The 18,487-nt window shown below is 36.4% G+C and overlaps 1 protein-coding gene across 4 annotated transcripts in view; it reads right to left on the bottom strand.

The window, feature by feature from the left end:
• LOC115523851 (multidrug resistance-associated protein 1-like) overlaps nt 1–18,487 on the bottom strand; it is an 89,064-nt gene that overhangs the window by 28,327 nt on the left and 42,250 nt on the right. For all 4 annotated transcript variants that reach the window (XM_030330117.1, XM_030330111.1, XM_030330118.1 and 1 more), the window contains 4 exons: nt 16,218–16,394; nt 12,934–13,101; nt 10,754–10,916; nt 6,084–6,159 (listed from right to left, as the gene is read on the bottom strand). In XM_030330117.1, coding sequence (XP_030185977.1) covers nt 6,084–6,159; nt 10,754–10,916; nt 12,934–13,101; nt 16,218–16,394 — 584 coding nt within the window. The remainder of the gene's footprint in view (nt 1–6,083; nt 6,160–10,753; nt 10,917–12,933; nt 13,102–16,217; nt 16,395–18,487) is intronic.

Genomic DNA, 18,487 nt, shown 5'->3' with positions numbered 1-18,487 from the left:
CTCCAGGCTCTGAGCAGTCAGCACAGAGCCCGACGCGGGGCTCGAACTCACGGACCGGGAGATCATGACCTGAGCCGAAGTCGGCTGCTCAACCGACTGAGCCACCCAGGCACCCCAAATGTTTACTTATTTTTGAGAGAGAGAGAGAGGCAGAGAGAGAAGGAGACACAGAATCCAAAGTAGGGTCCAGACTCTGAGCTGTCAGCACAGAGCCAGAGGACCTGAGCTGAAGTCGGACGCATAACTGAATGAACCACACAGGCACCTCACATTCTTCTTATCTTAAAACCAATACCATCGCCACTAAAATGATTCTACTCTCAATGCCATATCCCTCTTCACTTCCTATCCTTCTTCATGACTTTTTTATAGCTAAATGTTTTTCTGCCAAGTCACCTTTCCTTTTTGAACTACTTGGCACCTGGCTGAAAGCGTTTCCATCAACAACATCTTAATGAAATAAGTAAAATACTTATTGTTGTATCCATGGAGTATTTTAAAAAATATTTCACTTTAACTCTCCATGACATTCATCACCACTGACCGCTCCCTTGTTTAAGGGACATTTCCTTTTACTTCCCTACCACCATGCATTTGTATTTTCTCACTCCTCTCTGCCCCACCCCCCATTTGTTTCTCTTTGGGTTTCTTTCTCTGTCTTCCATTTAATGTTCATTTTTCCTTAGGTTCAGATCTACTCATTACAGTCTACCCTTGAACCACACAGGCTAGAAGTGCACAGGCCCAGTTATATGTAGATTTTTTTCAATAAATATACATACAGTACTGTAAATGTATTCTCTTTTCTTTTTGATTTACTCAATAATATTTTCTTTTCTCTAGCTTATCTTATTGTAAGAATACAGTACATAATACACACAACATATCCAACTGTTGCTTTCAGCTCAGGTTGTGATCTCACTGTTCGTGAGATGGAGCCCTGCGTCAGGCTCCATGCTGACTATAGAGCCTGCTTGGAATTCTCTCTCTCTCTCTCTCTCTCTCCCACTCCCTCCGTCCCTCTCTGCCCTTTCCTCGCTCACATTGTCTTTCTCTCTCTGTCTCTCTCAAAATAAATAAACATTAAAAAATAAAAGTGTTTTGAGTAAATGGGACAGAATGGAATTCAGATCATCTGGCTATTCTTGGATATTAATAAAGAATTTCCTTTGTTTGCTGTAGGAGAGAACTATAAAAGGCTGTGTAGAGATGCAGATAAATGTAGAGATCTGGTGACTGACTTTCCTGTCTGCCCTTACTTTCTCCATCAAGTAAGATGTGGGGCCCCTTCTGAGAGTCATGGAAGAATTTCTAGGCACTATGAAGAGCCCAGGTGGAGGAAAGGTGTTAATTCACGGTGGAACCAATTTATACAGCTGTATGATCTTTTGAAGCAAGTGTGATGAGCACTGACATGTGAGTTCTAACATGAAGGTTTAATGGAAAGAAAGCAAAGCCTGAGACTTCACATTACTGCCATCGTTTGGATGAGATGGTAATTATGGAGTACAGGCTGCATATCGAAGGGAATAGAGAGAAATAATAGGTTTGCCTGGGACTCAGTTAATACACACAAAATATGTGTTAATTGACTGTTTGCTATCAGTAAGGCTTCCCAGCAACAGTAGGTTATTAGTAGTTAAGCTTTTGCAGAGTCAAAAGTTACACTCAGATTTTCAACGGCATGGGGAGTCGGTGCCCCCAACCCCTCACATTGTTCAAGGGCCAGCTGTATTGCCTTTGTATGCTCCACACTCTCCTGAGCAATCTCATTCACTCCCAGTTACAAAAACTTTCTTCCTTGTGGGTGACTCTCAGATTGATTGTTCTAGTCCATACTTCTTCCCTGAGCTCCAGATCTATACAGTAAAATGCTTATTCGACATCCAATTCATCTCATTGCTTGTTTATCTCTACACCACCCTAAATTGAATCAGTTATTTTCCTACCTTCTTTAAAGCTTTCCTTGGCTTTGTAAAGGGCTACAAATACTTCCTCTGTCTCAATCTTGGCACATTTCTAACCAATCACCAAGTGTGTGTCAATTCCTCTAGAACTGTATTATTGGAGAAACATTTGGAAAATGTCTAACAGCATGAAGAAAAGTAATGGCAAAGGAGGAGGGAAAACAAAGGAGGGAGAGAAGCAGGAGAAGGAACATTCATAATCCTATGCTCCAGAGACATTCGGTGCTGAAGTGCTTGTGAATATTACCACAGTCTTTTCCCTACATGTGTGTAGTATCACAATACAAATGTTGTTCTAAAACAGATTTTTAATTTTTAAACCATTTTATACATGGTCTTTGTAGCTCAGTATATAATGAACCTAAAATATTATTCTATAACAGCATTATATTTTATATTATGATGATATATTTTATCACTTTACTATATTAAGATTTACATAACAAAATCAGTAGTTATAGTGGCTGCAGTTTTTTCCTACTTTTTTGCTGCAATGGTCATGCTTTTTACCTATATCTCATTGTCCCTTGTAGGGACATAGAAGCGTGAAGTATGCCAAGTTCTAGGTCATTTGATTTATCTAATATCGAACTGACCTCTAGAAATACTGAACTGAGCTATGTGCCCTCATTTCTCCCCATTTCCCATGTTATTTACCAGAATAAGAAAGGCTTTATTTGATCAGTCTGGTGGCTCTTCCCTCTCTGTCTCTGGCTCTAGTGTCAAGAAACATTCTGTGGGACGTTGCAATACATGGCCTCCGTACAATCAGCTTCACCATCAGGAAAAGATACACTATTTAACAGACACTTTCATTGGAACAACTCCTGGTATATGATTTGGGTTAATTACTGTCATCATCTTTCAAGCCCTTGGCATGGCTTCTGTTTGGATAAACAAATTCGGCATTGGTATCAAGCCAAAAAATTAATTCTTAATGTAGCTGGATATAAAATGCTGTGAAACCCAACTGTTAAAAGGGAATTAAAGCATCATAATTAGACACAACTAACAAAGACCAAGAATTTATTGGACACTCTACAGGAGGGTATTGCTTTTCCAGACTACAATGTTATTTATTCTTTTTCCACAAAATACTGCATTTAGTTTGGGGCACTTTGTTGTGAATAACAGATTCTATCTGTATTTTAAAAGAGCGAATTATTTTGCTGGTAGAGAAGTTTTAAAAATGAGTTTCGTGTTGTCCTTCAGAAACCCTCAGGAAAGTTGGCACAATACCCGTCTGCATATTTTTGTATAAAAGATATAAAATTAACATACTGAAACCATTATTCTTGAACTGAGCATGCAGTTGCAAAGTCTGGAATGTGCATGGGAGGATTAAAGTGATGAAAAGAGTCTGACATGAAAGACAGAAAGGGGGCAGTCTAGGTACTGAAATAACACTCCTAATTTAATTTACTTGTGGGGGATATTAAGGAATATTTAAAGAAATAAAATAATTAATATATACCAGGTAACTTTAAACCAAAAAGTGAAAAAAATGTGGAGACAGTTCAAATTATTTTAGTCCCTATTAGAAATCTGAATTAACATCAGAAAATGATTCTAGGCCTTAAATTTCAGGGGGGGGGGGAGGGATTCTCAGACATTATTTAGTCCAACTCGCTTCCTTTTCACCTACCTCCCGATGGGCAATTAGCCATTTTCCCCATGAATTCTTCCATGAAGAAGACTCACTGTATTCTCTCTCTGTACATGCCATTGTAGAGAGTTTCTTGCTGTTGTATAGTTCCTGCCTCTGTGTATCTTCCAACCCCTAGTCTATCTTAATGCTGCACTAATGGAAATTTGGGTAATTCTTAAAAATAGAAAATTAGGTTGAAAAGTCAGGAAATTTTCTCCATGTAATATTATCTTACCAAATAGTAAAGCATATAAAAAAAAATGAAAGCAAGAATGGGAAGTGGCACAGAAAATAATAAACTAGGAAATACATAGGTAGTAGCCAAACATGCACATATTTTGGAAAAATTAAAATAGGCCTCTGGTCTCTCAAACACAAAATAAAAAATGATTTAATTACTATGGTGACAAACAAGAAAAGATTAGCATGGGGGAATTTATGGACCTTCAATTACATTTTTATCACAGTCATTAAAAAGGAAGCTTGATAGTGGGCTGTGTTGATAAGAATATGACATACTGGAGTTGAGGCCATCTTCTCAATGTGCTCCTTACTGGAGAAGGAAGTTTCAGAATGCTGGCTTCAGTTTGGGTCTCCACAACTTGAGAAATGTTTAGAAATCAATTCTGTAAGTGTATTTTTATGGGGGTTGGGATTCTTATTTTAAGTAGAAATTTCCCAAAGGTGACTCACAAAAACTATGAGGGGTTCAATTTAGATATTATGACTGACAGTGATTTTATAAATAAGAGAAATTGATTTATTATAGAGAGAAGGGTATGATTAAGTTTACAACAATCCTTATAGATTTTTAAGTTTTAAGCTTTTAAACAAGTTACAATTTGGCTGCCAGTGAAACTACACACAGGTGAAAATTCTCCTAATGATCAGAGATGTGTAGATCCTACAGCACATAAATTTCAAAGTCTGGTTCAGTGCTCCTGGATTTGCTTCTCTTAGGGATGCTTAAAAACTGGCACTCATTTAAATGAAAGCTATTGTTATAATGCTCAAAAAAATAACATAGAACAAATGATGGATTAAAATCACTGAGTGTTCTTTCAGACTTCAGTTACTTATTCACCCATCCAACAAAATATTTATTGAACATCAGCTTATATGCTACTCAGGGTTTAGTTGAAACTTGTTTAGATGGCAATAAAGCAATGAACAAATAGACAAAAATTTCTGCTGTCCTACAGCTTAAAACCTAGAAATGAAAGGCAAAATAAAAGTAAGTAAGTTTTCCAGTATACTGAAAATTAATAAGAATTATGGGGAAAAAAAAGTAAGCCAGGAAAGGGGAGGAAGTATTATGTTAAAATAGGGTGACTAAACCTAAAGTCTTCATTCATAAGGTAACATTGGAACAAGACCTACAGAAGTTGGGTGAGCAAGCCATGATATCTGGGAGAATGATTTAGTTGATCTATTGAGTCAGCTGAATCTGTCACGGAGGCAAAACTCAAACCTGTAATGTTCACATCATACACACATCCTTAGGGATATCTACTCTTTTCAAAATAAATAAATAAATTCCATTTATTTTAAGGTCCATTTTTTTAATTGAAAGTCAAATCTACAAATTTCTAAGCTATTGGATCCGAAAGTGCTTGCTTCCCTATAACCCATTCCAATTCTCCATTTTAGCAATCTTGCTGAGTGACTGCTCCTTATAATTCTGGCACTGACTTTTTAATCTTTTTATTCCTATTATTTCTTTTTCTTCTTTCAGGCTCTTATTTGCAGCTGCTGTGGGGAAATTTGGAGCAAATAACAGATTAGGGTAATAAGCTTCAATTACTGCTCATTTTGGAAACTTACAAAAAAAGAAGTGTAATATAACAAAATCCAATCAGGGTCAACGTTGTATTATTTTTCTTTCTCTCTCACTTTCTCCCATCCTTCTTTCACTTCCTCCTTCCCTATTTCCCTTCATACCTCCTTCCCCACTTTTCTCCCTCTCTTTCTTCCTTCCTTCTTTCCTTCCTTTTGTCTTAGCAAACAGATTCTTCAATTCCTACACCAAGTCTGTATTTCTAGGTTACATATCCTGGCCTGATAATCATCCCAGTCCATTGTAGAATTTTCATGTCTCAAGCTTATTTTCCCATTTACATCAGCAGTGCATATGAATGCTATAGGTTGGAGATATTTTTAGTGCGCACACACACACACACACACACACACAGTAAAGATGGGCAATTAGCCCACACACTTCTTCTACTAGAATTTGTCTAGAAGTTACTGAGAGTCTAATGAGCATATCTTCCCCAAACTAAGTCACATCCATCTCACTTAAAAACTGAGACACATCCATCTAACCTATAGTTCAAAATTTGGAAACCACTAAGTACTTTTGTAGCCATTATAATGTGTAGATCCTTTATAAAGGATGCATTTTAAATGTTTAAAAAATTGTAATTAGTCCATAATCCCAGTGAGCTTGGTATCATCCTAATACTCACCTATCATTTTGCTCCAAGATTTGGTCTTTCAGTATAGTTCTGGAGTTGATTACACTGACTCGCTTTAAAGCATGAGCTGGAGAGGAAGATGGTGAGTGCTTTTATATACATATAAGCAAACAATGCATTAAATAGTGAGAAATTTGGTGAAAGATTATACCAGTTGAAGAAATTTTTGTGTTCTGGATCCACAGGAATATAGGGAGTCCTTTCATTTGCCCCATAATTTCCCCTTTGCCTGAAATATCTTGTAATATCTTCATAAAAACTGAGATTTCATAATGAATAAGTCCACAGAAATTATTTTTTGGACATCAGAGTTCTAACTTGTTTTGGATCTTCCACAGAAGGGCTAGTTATTTGCCCAAGAGGAATATGACTCTAGTCTTTAAAGGAAAAATGTAATTTAATGAAGTCTTACAGAAAATTGTGATTATTGTGAAGATTATCGATGAAACACAATGGTAAGTCCCCCAAATCTCTGTTATCTTCTTACTAATATCACTAATACTAACTTCCTATGTGGCAGGCACTATTCCAAATCATATATATATATATATATATATATATATATATATATATATAAATTTTTCCCTTAATTCTCAAGAGTATCCCTATGAGGAAGACAGTATAATTATCCCTTTATCTTGGGGATAAAAAGACTGAGGCACAGAGAAGTTAAGCAAGTCACAGAAACAAGTGTCGCATCTAGAACTACAACACTGAGAGGTTCGAGTTATCTGAACCTGAATCTGAAGGGAAACATCTCGGAACTTGGCTGGGTTTTGTCTTTTTTTACAGTATGATACCTAAACTCCTTGAATTTCAGACTTCTCATTTTTAAAAGATAGAAACTGAAGTTGGGAATTTCTACAATCTCTTATATGAATTCTATGTTTTCTTATTTCTAGAAATAAACATCAAATAGCCCTTAATGGAAGAATCTGACTTACATCACCTATCTCTCTGAGACATGAGATTCCATGTAAATTTATCATTAGTCCTCATATCTTTCTTCATTGACCCTTCTTTTTACCTCTGATTGATTCTCTAATATAATATTTCCAAAAGGTGAGATTTATAGACTTTTCAGAGCTGGGTGGATTCTTAAAGGTCTGATGTATCCAAACCCAGATCATACTGTAAAACTACTTTTTTTAAGTTATCTGTTCTCAACCCCAATAGCAAGATCGAGGATGATAAGAAAAGGAGAAAAAGCAGCTGAGTCATAAGCAGTTTTGAGGGCAAAGGAGTGACAAAAGCCTGCATTGTTCAATTCCACATCAGCCACCAGGAAGAGTGGATCTAGTTCAAGTCCCATGTTTTATAAATGGGAAGAACCAGAAGAGTTAAGTCATATTTATGAAGATTCACCTAGTTAGGTGCTTGGGGCACCTAAAATTGGCCCAGTGTTGTTTCCACCAGGTTGTGCTGAGATTTACTCCCACTCTGGTGTCACATAAGTTAACACAAATTTTAAAATGGAAGGACTGTGTTCTTTTTAAAAGAATTCTTGAACAGACTCAAGATCAAAGAAGATAAGTTAAATAAATGACAGATCACAGGGTATTTTCAAACTAAGGAGCATACTTCTTAAATTTTACTACCTGTCCAGACAATCTTTTTCCTCTAAATCCCAACAAAAATGCTCTCAGATATAGTTTGGGTTTTCCCTACTACTTATGCAAATTAAAAAAAGAAATGCCCCACAGGGACAAGCCTGCATCTCACATTGGTGGGAACCAGGGCAAGAGTATAAATGAAGGCCCCACATGCCATATTGCTAATTATTTAATAGTTACAGATTGAACTAACAGACTCACAAATATGTTCTATTGCTTATCCTTAGCAATCCACCTCCCCAACCATATTCAAGGCAAGGTCCATGTGAGAGTATTTGGAACCCTAAAAGTTCCTCTGGAAAACATGGAAGTTATGGGTGACATGGCCTCAGTCAAGGTTCCTGTCCCCTTCTCTCCTACCCTGGCCCCATCCTGAACCATGTCTGTGGACAGACACTTCAGGCTACATGTCTAGGCTGTACTCACCCTAACCCTTCCAAGAAAGAAAAAAAATTCCTCAAGCCAAAGAGTGGCAAATGCCAGTAGATCAGCCTGCCTTTGGGAGGGCAGAACTGAGGAGCAAGTTTATGTCATCTCGACAGAGAATTCTGGAACCCCAAATACCCAGAACAGTAGAAAAAAAAGTAGAAGATGAGGTTGGTTCATCTTCTGAACCTGGCTGGTTCAGTCATTTGAGCATCCAACTCTTGATTTCAGCTTGGGTCATGATCTCATGGTTCATGGGTTTGAGCCCCGCATCAGGCTCCATGTTGGTGGTGTAGAGCCTGATTGGGATTTTCTTTCTTCCTCTCTCCCTCTTCCCCTCCCCTGCACACTCTCTCTGTCTCTCAAAAATAAATAAATAAAATTTAAAAAAAATTGTTTAAAAATACAAACAATAAAAAAGGTAGAATATCAGAAGGGGACCCTTCATGGGCACAATAATCCCTTGGGCTCTTGGTCAGAGAACCAGCTAGGAAAGTCTGAAACAGGGACTCTCTAAAGCATGGAGCATAGTATTGGGTCACATTGGCCCATGTCTAAGGGCAGCACTGCAAGAACTTGACACTGAATGTAACCTGGTTTGAAGCTATTGTTTAGTGGGGTGTTTTATGTCACCAAAAACTACTTTTGCCTTGCTCTGTGTGGCCCCTAAGGGAATTGCACTATACATAGCTGACCTTTTACAAATATCTATCTAACATCTAGTATCATCATGGGTAAAGTAATTTGATGACTGCTTTCAAAAAGCCTTCATTTTACATTTTTATTCAGCATCCAAAAAATCAAAGTCCTAGAAATATTCATTTAAAAATGTATTATATTTCTAATGCAAAAAATAACTCTATTCATCACCTTCCTGAATTCTAACAGAGAAGACAACACTGCAGTCATTAAGAAAAAAAAGTTCAATTTACATTTTTCTAACTCTGGCATATTTCTGGTGGTAAGGCAGTGACATCTATTAATGTCAGCCCTGCTTCAAGAATAATACTGTTTTCACTTGTTACCATAGAGGATTCATATACATAAGAAGGTATATAGAAATACAGAAAGGGCATGATTTTTGTTTCCAAAAATGGAGTTTTAAACAAGAGCAAATTCCACAACTTTCAAAAGACACACTGTTCATATTTTATGGTGAATTAAATATGGAACATTGAAGTTATTGTCTGCTTTTAGAGCTCTATTTTCCAAAATAATATAACTTATATTTCATGTGGCCTTTAAAATAAATGGCCACATGAAAAATACACTGGTTCATAGCATTCTAAATCATCCCATTAATTCCTGAGGAGACATACTTCCGGCAGATTCACCTGCTTAACAGCTACTGAGTACCTGTAATCTCCCTTGCATGAGACTACCTAAGTGCTGGGAAAAGAAAAAAAAAATGACAGACCACATTCTCATTCTAGTCCTGGAGACATTCACAGACATCTCTTTCCTATACTTATACTAAATATAAACTATTACTGAGCCTGACCAAGTAAGTAAGAGATCATTTCCAAAATCGCTAGCCATTAAGAGAATAGGAGGTACTTCTTTTATTAAGAATGACCACAGCCATCTGATGATGCATCAGATATTTCAGAATGCACCTGCAAATAGAATATTTGAATTTGAGAAAGAATAAAGACGAGGTATAGAAAAACAGTGGTGCATAACTAATTGGTATTTGCTGCAGTCCAAAAAGGAAACACATCAGCAAAATTGCTTTGTTTTTTAATTTCACAACATTCAAATAATAAATTGCACTGATCTTGTTATAAACTGGTTACACATTATTATGACGTTTATAATTAGGCACAATGTAAAGTGAATTAGTGGCTACCCAGTTCATATAGAAAATACAAAGCATAGCTCAATATTTCTTCTGTTACCCCAAAATTATGAAATAGTTAACTGATTTTATAGTAATTTTTCAGTAGTATTCTGGGAAGTTACAGGACAATGATCATAGTGGTCTGCATAAGAAACCATCTAGCTAGAAAAAGATGATGTGCATTAAACTTTCAGAGATGGGAAATAATGGACCCCTCGGATGCTTGATTTCAAACATCCCTGTGCCTTAATTAGGTAAGGATCAAACCACTTCATTTACATAAACATTTATGAATCTTAAGTTAAAATGCTAGGAGTATAATAAGAAAAACTAGTAAACTCAATTGTTAATTCATAATAAAAGTTAGACAAATATCATTTCCCTTCTTTTTTTTCTCTCCCTCAACATGCAACATTTAAAATATTTATTATTTACTTGACATAGATTTATGCTCCCTGTTCTTAATTTAAAAGAAAGTAGAATGTTTAGACCCATTATATTCTAGACCTGCAGTAGAGCTTATAAATCATCTAATCTCTCATTTCATAGATGAACAAACAGATCTTGGGGCATGACATTTTGCTTAAAAATCATAAATGAGGTTAATTTTTAGCTGATGTGTTCCAATGTATTTGTTTCCTTTCTAGAGAAAGGAAGGTGCCCAATTCCTGACTTAAGCAGGATGAATAAAGAAAAATGCATTGTAAGAAATCACACAATTAATGGACTTTCAGAATGGGTAGGCACGCTACACCTTAGGCTTATTTTTCATTGTGTCTCACCTTTTTCTTGTTCACTGAAGGCCTGAAGCAAATGTGTGAGGTTTCTGGTTTTAGACAGCAGCTCCTGGTATGTTCCCATTTGTGCAACTCTGCCACTCTCCATTACAACAATCAAATCCATCTGTGGTAGCAGTGTGAGGTTGTGTGTCACTAAAACACGAGTCTGAAAAACAGAGTGTTTTATTTCTTGCATTATAGTAAAAAATGGCAAAAATAATCTATTTTATTTTTTTTATTTTTTTAACGTTTATTTATTTTTGAGACAGAGAGAGACAGCATGAACGGGGGAGGGTCAGAGACAGGAGACACAGAATCTGAAGCAGGCTCCAGGCTCTGCGCTGTCAGCACAGAGCCCGACGCGGGGCTCGAACTCACGGACCGTGAGATCATGACCTGAGCCAAAGTCAGACGCTTGACCGACTGAGCCACCCAGGCACCCCAAAAATAATCTATTTTAAGGAAAGCTGTAGTCTTTCTTACTTTCTTTTTCTTTTTTTCTTTTTTTTTTTTACTATTTAAGAGTGTAATTGTTGGTTGGTATCAGTTTAAGGCAGCATTTATATATTTCACAATGAATGATTATATGCTGCTAGGCCAAAAAAAGGATTGCAAAATGTTTATTTATTTTTGAGAAAGAGAGAGACAGACAGAAAACGAGGGGGAGAGGGCCAGGGAGAGAGGGAGACACAGAATCCGAACCAGGTTCCAGGTTCTGAGCTGTCAGCACAAAGCCCAACACGGGGCTCAAACCCACAAACCCTAAGATCATGACCTGAGCCAAAGTCGGACGCTTAACCAACTGAGCCACCCAGGCGCCCTGGACTGCAAACGTTTTTAACCCATTGGTTCGGGGATTCTTCATTCATTAAAAATGAATCAATTTCGTAACAAATTTAAAAATTTCATATCTGTCATCCATGGCTTAGTTTTTTAAAGGCCCTATAGGATTACAATAAAGTGTTTGATTACAGTCATAATTCATATTATTCATTTTTAAATCTTTCCATATTACTGTACACACACACATAGGATTGAACCATAAGTTTTTATCTTGGGTTCATTTTGATAAGTAAGGTATTTATCTATTATTTACTTAGATATATACTTTACCATTTTACACATTTATTTAATGTTTCAAGAGTGCTTATATTAACAAATCCATAAATGCATATTATGAAGGAATGAGTATGGCTTTGTGGTCAGACAGACTTTTTAAAATCTGTTCTTTTTTTTTTTTTTTTTTTTTAATTAAAGTACAGTTGAGGGCACCTGGGTGGCTCAGTTTGTTAAGCATCGCCTTTGGCTCAGGTCATGATCTCAAGGTTTGTGTATGTGAGCCCCGCATCAGCCTCTCTGGTGTCAGTACAGAGCCCCCCTTCAGATCCTCTGTCCCCCACCTTTCTCTGTCCCTTCCCTAGCTCGCACTCCATCTCTCTCTCTCTCCCTCTCTCTCTCTCTCTCTCTCTCAAATAAACATTTACAATTTTTAAAAAATTAAAAAAGAATAAAGTACAGTTGACACACAATATTATGTTAGTTTCTGGTGCATAACATAATAATTCAACAATTCTAAATGTTATTAAAATCTCTGCTCTTCTTAAGCTAAGCAACCTATATCAAACTATTTTGAACTACAAGTTCCTTCAGAGGTAAAACAGGAATAATGTTAATACCTATTCAGAGACTTGGTTTAAGAACTAAATGAACTAATTTAGTGTCAGACATGGAATGCACTCAGTAAATATTAATACCCTTCTTGGCCCTTTCACAAGAGAACTGAATTGTTATTACTTTATTAATAATACCATAATTTTAAGTAACAAATTAATAGTCAGTAAAATAATACTTTCTATGAAATTGCTATGTATGAAAATACCATTTTTCAAAAAAATCAAATAAACTAAAAACAACTCATTTTGACATACAAATTCCCTTTAGAGTGTGGTATCAGTCTATAAAGTAACAATCACATAAATTGTTGTCACAGTAAACTTGTAAATAAAACTTTAAAAAATATTCATGAAAATTTGTCTGTAAAAAGATTAATGTAATACCCCCCTTTCACGTAAAATTTCACTACTTTGCTTCAACAAATGAACAAAATACTGGAATTTTAGGCACACTGTGATGCAGATTATCTTCCCTTTATCCTCTCAAAGCATAAATGACACTATGGCTACCTTGTTTTTCAAAATACCCGAGGACCCAATCACTTTTTCAAAAAGTTGCTTTCCAATATGGACATCAACTGCAGAAAAGGGATCATCCAGGAGGTAGATGTCAGCCCTGCTATACACAGCTCTGGCCAGACTCACTCGATGCTTCTGGCCCCCACTTATATTCACACCCTGAAAATGGAGCAGGAGAAAAACCATGACCAAAAATGGGTAAATCTCAAAACACATAGAGTGACATCCAATTTCTCTTCTGCAGCATGGACAGATGACAATTCAAGATTAACCCTCAAACCTTTCTTTATTCCAAAATACAAAAGGCCTAGCCCCCATCCGCTATTTCCAAGTGCTACTAACTTGTGCAAATTAACAGACATATCTGCTTTCTCTTAATTGCTTACTCTCAAAAGTAGATACTAACAATTAAGGAGAAAAGAATTTCCAATCCCCTAACTCTGAAAAGTCATGCCTCTGATATATTAAATAAGATTTTTGGCTGCTAACCATATACTGACACCAGTGATCATTTTTAAATTGACACACAGAAAATTGAGAATAATAGCTAAATTACTAAAGTAGTAATCATCATGTCCTATTTTATTCTGTAGAAAGATTACTACAAGTCTTGTTGGCAAAAGTACAACTCTAAGAAGCAAGAAATAAGGAATATCCATCATTCCATGTGAGAATTAAAGTCGACATGTACAGCCCTGTATAGAGAATTATGGGGCCAGGCCCAATTTACTTGATTTATTTTATATTTAGTGTTTACAGATCTGGCTTAAAAGCTTTCCTTGCAGCACAGAACTTAGCCAGTTACCTCTAATTGTAAAATGCCATTGCTTTTTTGCCTTTCTCATCTTGTGCCTACTCAACAAATACCTCCTTTGTATAATCATATTCTGGGTGCTAGATAACACTTGGGATTCAAAGATAATGAAACTGAGCCTCTGTCATGAGGAGGTCACAGTTTAGCAGGGGGGAAAGGCATGCAAAAATATATATAAAATAATATAATATGTGTGTGTGAGTGTGTGTGTGTGTGTGTGTGATTATAACAGCCCCCAACTCATGGGTTTGTCATGAGCATTTAATAAGATATTTACAATAAATAAATTACAAAAAAACAAAAGATATTTGTAAAAAATTTAAAAAACTTACAAGTTTACAACAAATCCAACACCAAGTACAGACACAATCAACATTAGCTATTATCCCCAATCACTCTTCTAATTCATCCTCTGCCTTGTCATTGCATATCCTGTGATTATGTCATCACTTTGTTTAAAAACCTGGGATGCCCACATCTCATTTGCCATCATCCAGGAGCAACAAAAAATTCCTTAGTATAAATCTACAATAATTACGTTCTGGTGTTGACTCATCTTTCAACCATTCTCCTGATACTGTCCTCACCTGAAGGTGGCCTGCCAGCCAGACTGGCCCAAGCTGTTCATTCTACTTACAGCCCATATCCTCCCTTTTAATTCAAAATCTAGTTACTCTAAGAAGTCTTTTTCCAAAGCAATCTTCCACCCACTGTTCCAAGTAAAGTGATTCGTTCCTTCCATTCTTGTCTTGCGATGCTCAGTTTACTCATCCCATTGCCAGAAATGGCAATACCCACATCAGTCTCCCTCACAAGCCTATGATCTAGTTTATCCTTACACTCCCAGCACATAGATTGTGTCTGACACTAGGTGATTAATAAATATTAATAAGGACAACTGATAATATCATTGGCAGAGATACACTGGATTGCAAATCTCTTGAAGGTAGGGGGACAGTTCCCTTGCTCACCATTATGTACCCCATAGCAGAAAAAAGGCATATAATAGATTTAAAAATATTTGTGGTCAATTGAAGAATGTCAAAGGAAAAGATGAACAAAAATGAATAAAATTCTATATCCATTATCTTAGTTGTCTCATAAACAGCTGTAAACAGATTTCCTTTTGAAATAGTCAATTACATGTTTATTTTAAAGCATATCATCAGATTGGGAGACATCTAATTACAAAAAGTGTAAGTTATATATGGTGATGACATTTATGCCTATATTTAATATATACTTCACATTTTGCATTTTCTTCCTCTTTAAATTCTTTTTACTTACATACCGTCAACATTTCATATTGTTAGAGTTTGGCTTTATCAGCATAATATTCAGTATGTATTAACAAGTTTGAAGAAGTCACTTTTCTGCATCATTTTAGCTATGGTGTCGTTTTGCCAAGGGATAGCAAAGACACCAAAAACAAAAAACAAAAAACAAAAAAAAAAAAACGACAACACAGATGTGGTGGAAAAAAAATGAAATCTATTTAATAACTTGAGAAAATACATCTGCAAAGTAACAGGCTATGAACAAAGCCAAAATAAGTCTCGTTGAAAGGTAAATTTTGCCTCATTCTAGATCTTAAATATTTCTACTTTCTATCTTTTTGCTCTCTAGTTATTTTATTTATCAATTTATATAACAGCACTATTAAACAACTTGGGGCCAGGGGTACAAACGCCTAACAACACTATGCTGACTCTCTTTTCAGAAATTCAAAGCACTTGGTAAAGATCATTTACCCATCTTCACAGCACACATGAATCACAGGCAGAGGCTGCTTTTGCATTCATGTTTAATTAATGGAGAGTTTAGTCACGGGTCAGAGATAATCTCTCAGGGTTCATACTTTGGCTCATGCTCTCTTGTTTTGTTTTGTTTAAACTCCAAAACACTGGGCAGAGTAATGACTATTCATTAACGCAATGAAAATAAAATAGAACAAAGAATATGGGAAGCAATATCCTCTTAAGCAAGAATGAGCAAACATGGAGAAGGCACGTTAACGACAGCATTGTCTGAGTCTTTTTAGAACCTGGCCTCGGTGCCACCGCTGGAGACTGGTGCTCTGTTGCTACTGTCCTAGGCTTGACTTTGCGCACAAGAGATACAGGAAGAACACAAAACATCATTCACTCATTAGACAGTGAACAGCATTATGGGAGCAGCTAAAAACAAAGTGTTGATGATCCAGTTGGTAGGCTTTCGTTCCCCCATGTGGACACTAACGACAGCATTCCCTGCTGATTTTAAATCTGTTTTCCAAATAGTCAATTATAGATAATTATTTGTCCTTAATATTGCCATCTCTTTCATAGAAATTCTGTAATGATTTTTAAAAATTATAGTTGTATAGAGCTCTTTAAGACTTCAGAAAAAAGACTATAAATATGTTATTAGCATGGCTGAATGGAATTCTATTCCTGCATGTGATGAATTATATTTTCCTTACTCTTTCTCCAATCTCAGTTTGATCTCCATTTGGTAACTGCTCCAAATCAGGAAGGAGAGCACAGGCTTCCAATACTTGCTCATAAAATTGCTTCTGCATGGTGGAGCCAAAGAGAATGTTTTCTTGTAAAATGCAATTCTGAATCCAGGCCTGCTGGGCAACATAAGCCACGGAACCCTAAAAAGGAAAGAAATAAAAGAAAACACTCCTAACAAGGGAAAAGAAAAAACACTGCATGTACCACATTAAAGGAACATAAACATATTTAGTCCATGGTTTTGTTTTCTTTTAACTTTAAACTGAATTTTTACAGAACTAGGTTATTTCTTAAATATAAATATATCCTATTTGCATTTTAATTTTATATATGTTTATTATAGGCCCTTTCAAATGAGTTACTTTTGTGCTTTTTTTATTTACTTTCTCTGTAGTTCCTCTCAAAGTTATCTGTCTTTGGTGGAGTTTTCTGGAAGTAGAGGCTGAGTGTATTAGCTCCAGCAGCCATTATAAGGTACCACAGACTAAGTTGCTTAAACAACAGAAATTTCTTTTCTCACAATTCTGGAGGCTAAAAGTCTGACAAGCTGTCAGCAAGATTTCTCCTGAGGCCTAAATCTCTAGCTTGTAGATGATTCCCTTCTTGAGTTTTCACATGGCCTTCTCTCCGTGTGAGTATGTGTGTCTTAATTTCTTCTTGTAAGAACATCAGTCATATTGGAATAGGGCCCACCCTACTGACCTTATTTTAATTTAATTGCCTCTTTAAAGACCCTCTCTCCAAATACAGTCACATTCTGGGGATTAGGACTTCCAAATATCTATTTGGGGGCGGGAGGTTTGGCCCATAACACTAAGCCTGAAGTACAGGTTGCTCACTTGGGATCAGTGCTTGTGGAAGAAAACAGGGTAGGAGGATTGGGTAGATGGAAAAGTCACACTGTTATACAGATCCCACAAGGTTTTGACCAACCCCCCAGAGAGACATAGAGGAGTATTATCCATCAGAGTTGTTCTGTGTTAGGCCAAATTGGCCTGACCTTCAGGAGTGGGGCCTTAGCCAGGCCAACCCTGAATGAGCTGGCTTGCTATATGTATTCCCACAGCTGGGAGGCAAGCCCTTCCTAGAAGGGGGATCTAGGTGGCACATCTGTGTCTTCCACATACTCACTGTTCCTAAGTTTATTTTTTGATGATTTTATGTCTCAAAATGATTCCTGAATATATGACAGTCTGCTGCATAAAATATCCTTTTAAATAACCCTTCTTTTCTTAGAAAGGACCCACAGTATTTGAACTAGAGACTTACCTTTCAATCTACCCCATGGACTCTATCCAAACATTGATTTTAAAGAATTTATTTTGACTGCTGTGTGCTGTACAATAATGCAAAACACTGAACGTACTTTTTGACCTATGAACTTATGTGTATGTATATAACTATTAACATTTTGATTTCTATCAGGTACTTTAAAGATCCAAGATTAACTTTAATTCTTCTTTTTTGAGCATGTAAGACATGGAGTGGCTTTTGATCCAAAACAATGTAATTCTGATCCAACTTGATCTTGAACACAAAGGTGATTGCTCTTGAATAACCTTTAATTGGAATAATATTAAATCAATTCTCAAGTGATAAAGATTTTGAACACTTGCTATGTATTCGGCAAGATAAGGGGAAAGAGGATGAAAAACACAGGAGAAAAAGGCTGAAGAACAGCAAAAAATGGCACAAAATATAAAACAGAAACTAAATACTGCATTGACAGGTATAGACTCGATGTGCTGGTATAACTGGAACTACAGAAGAGTTGATCCATTTTCACAGAGGTGTAAGTTTTTCCTTTAATTTTTATACTATTATTTTAATTTTATACACAAATGAAAATGGGTTTTTGTTTCATTTTATTCTTTTTTTTTTTTTTTAATTTTTTTTTTCAACGTTTATTCATTTTTGGGACAGAGAGACAGAGCATGAACGGGGGAGGGGCAGAGAGAGAGGGAGACACAGAATCGGAAACAGGCTCCAGGCTCTGAGCCATCAGCCCAGAGCCCGACGCGGGGCTCGAACTCCCGGACCGCGAGATCGTGACCTGGCTGAAGTCGGACGCTCAACCGACTGCGCCACCCAGGCGCCCCTCATTTTATTCTTAATAATAAAACCACAATAGAAGATTTGCTAATTCAAAAATGGTCTTCCAAATCTGTAATGTTCCATCAAACAACACCGAACACTGAATACTCTGAATAAATAGTGCCTGGTGTGAACCTTT

This window comes from Lynx canadensis, chromosome C2 (genome assembly GCF_007474595.2).
Source record: "Lynx canadensis isolate LIC74 chromosome C2, mLynCan4.pri.v2, whole genome shotgun sequence".
Lineage (NCBI taxonomy): Eukaryota > Metazoa > Chordata > Mammalia > Carnivora > Felidae > Lynx > Lynx canadensis.
The sequence above is the reverse complement of the archived record's forward strand: the minus strand, read 5'-3'. Positions and strand labels throughout refer to the sequence as shown.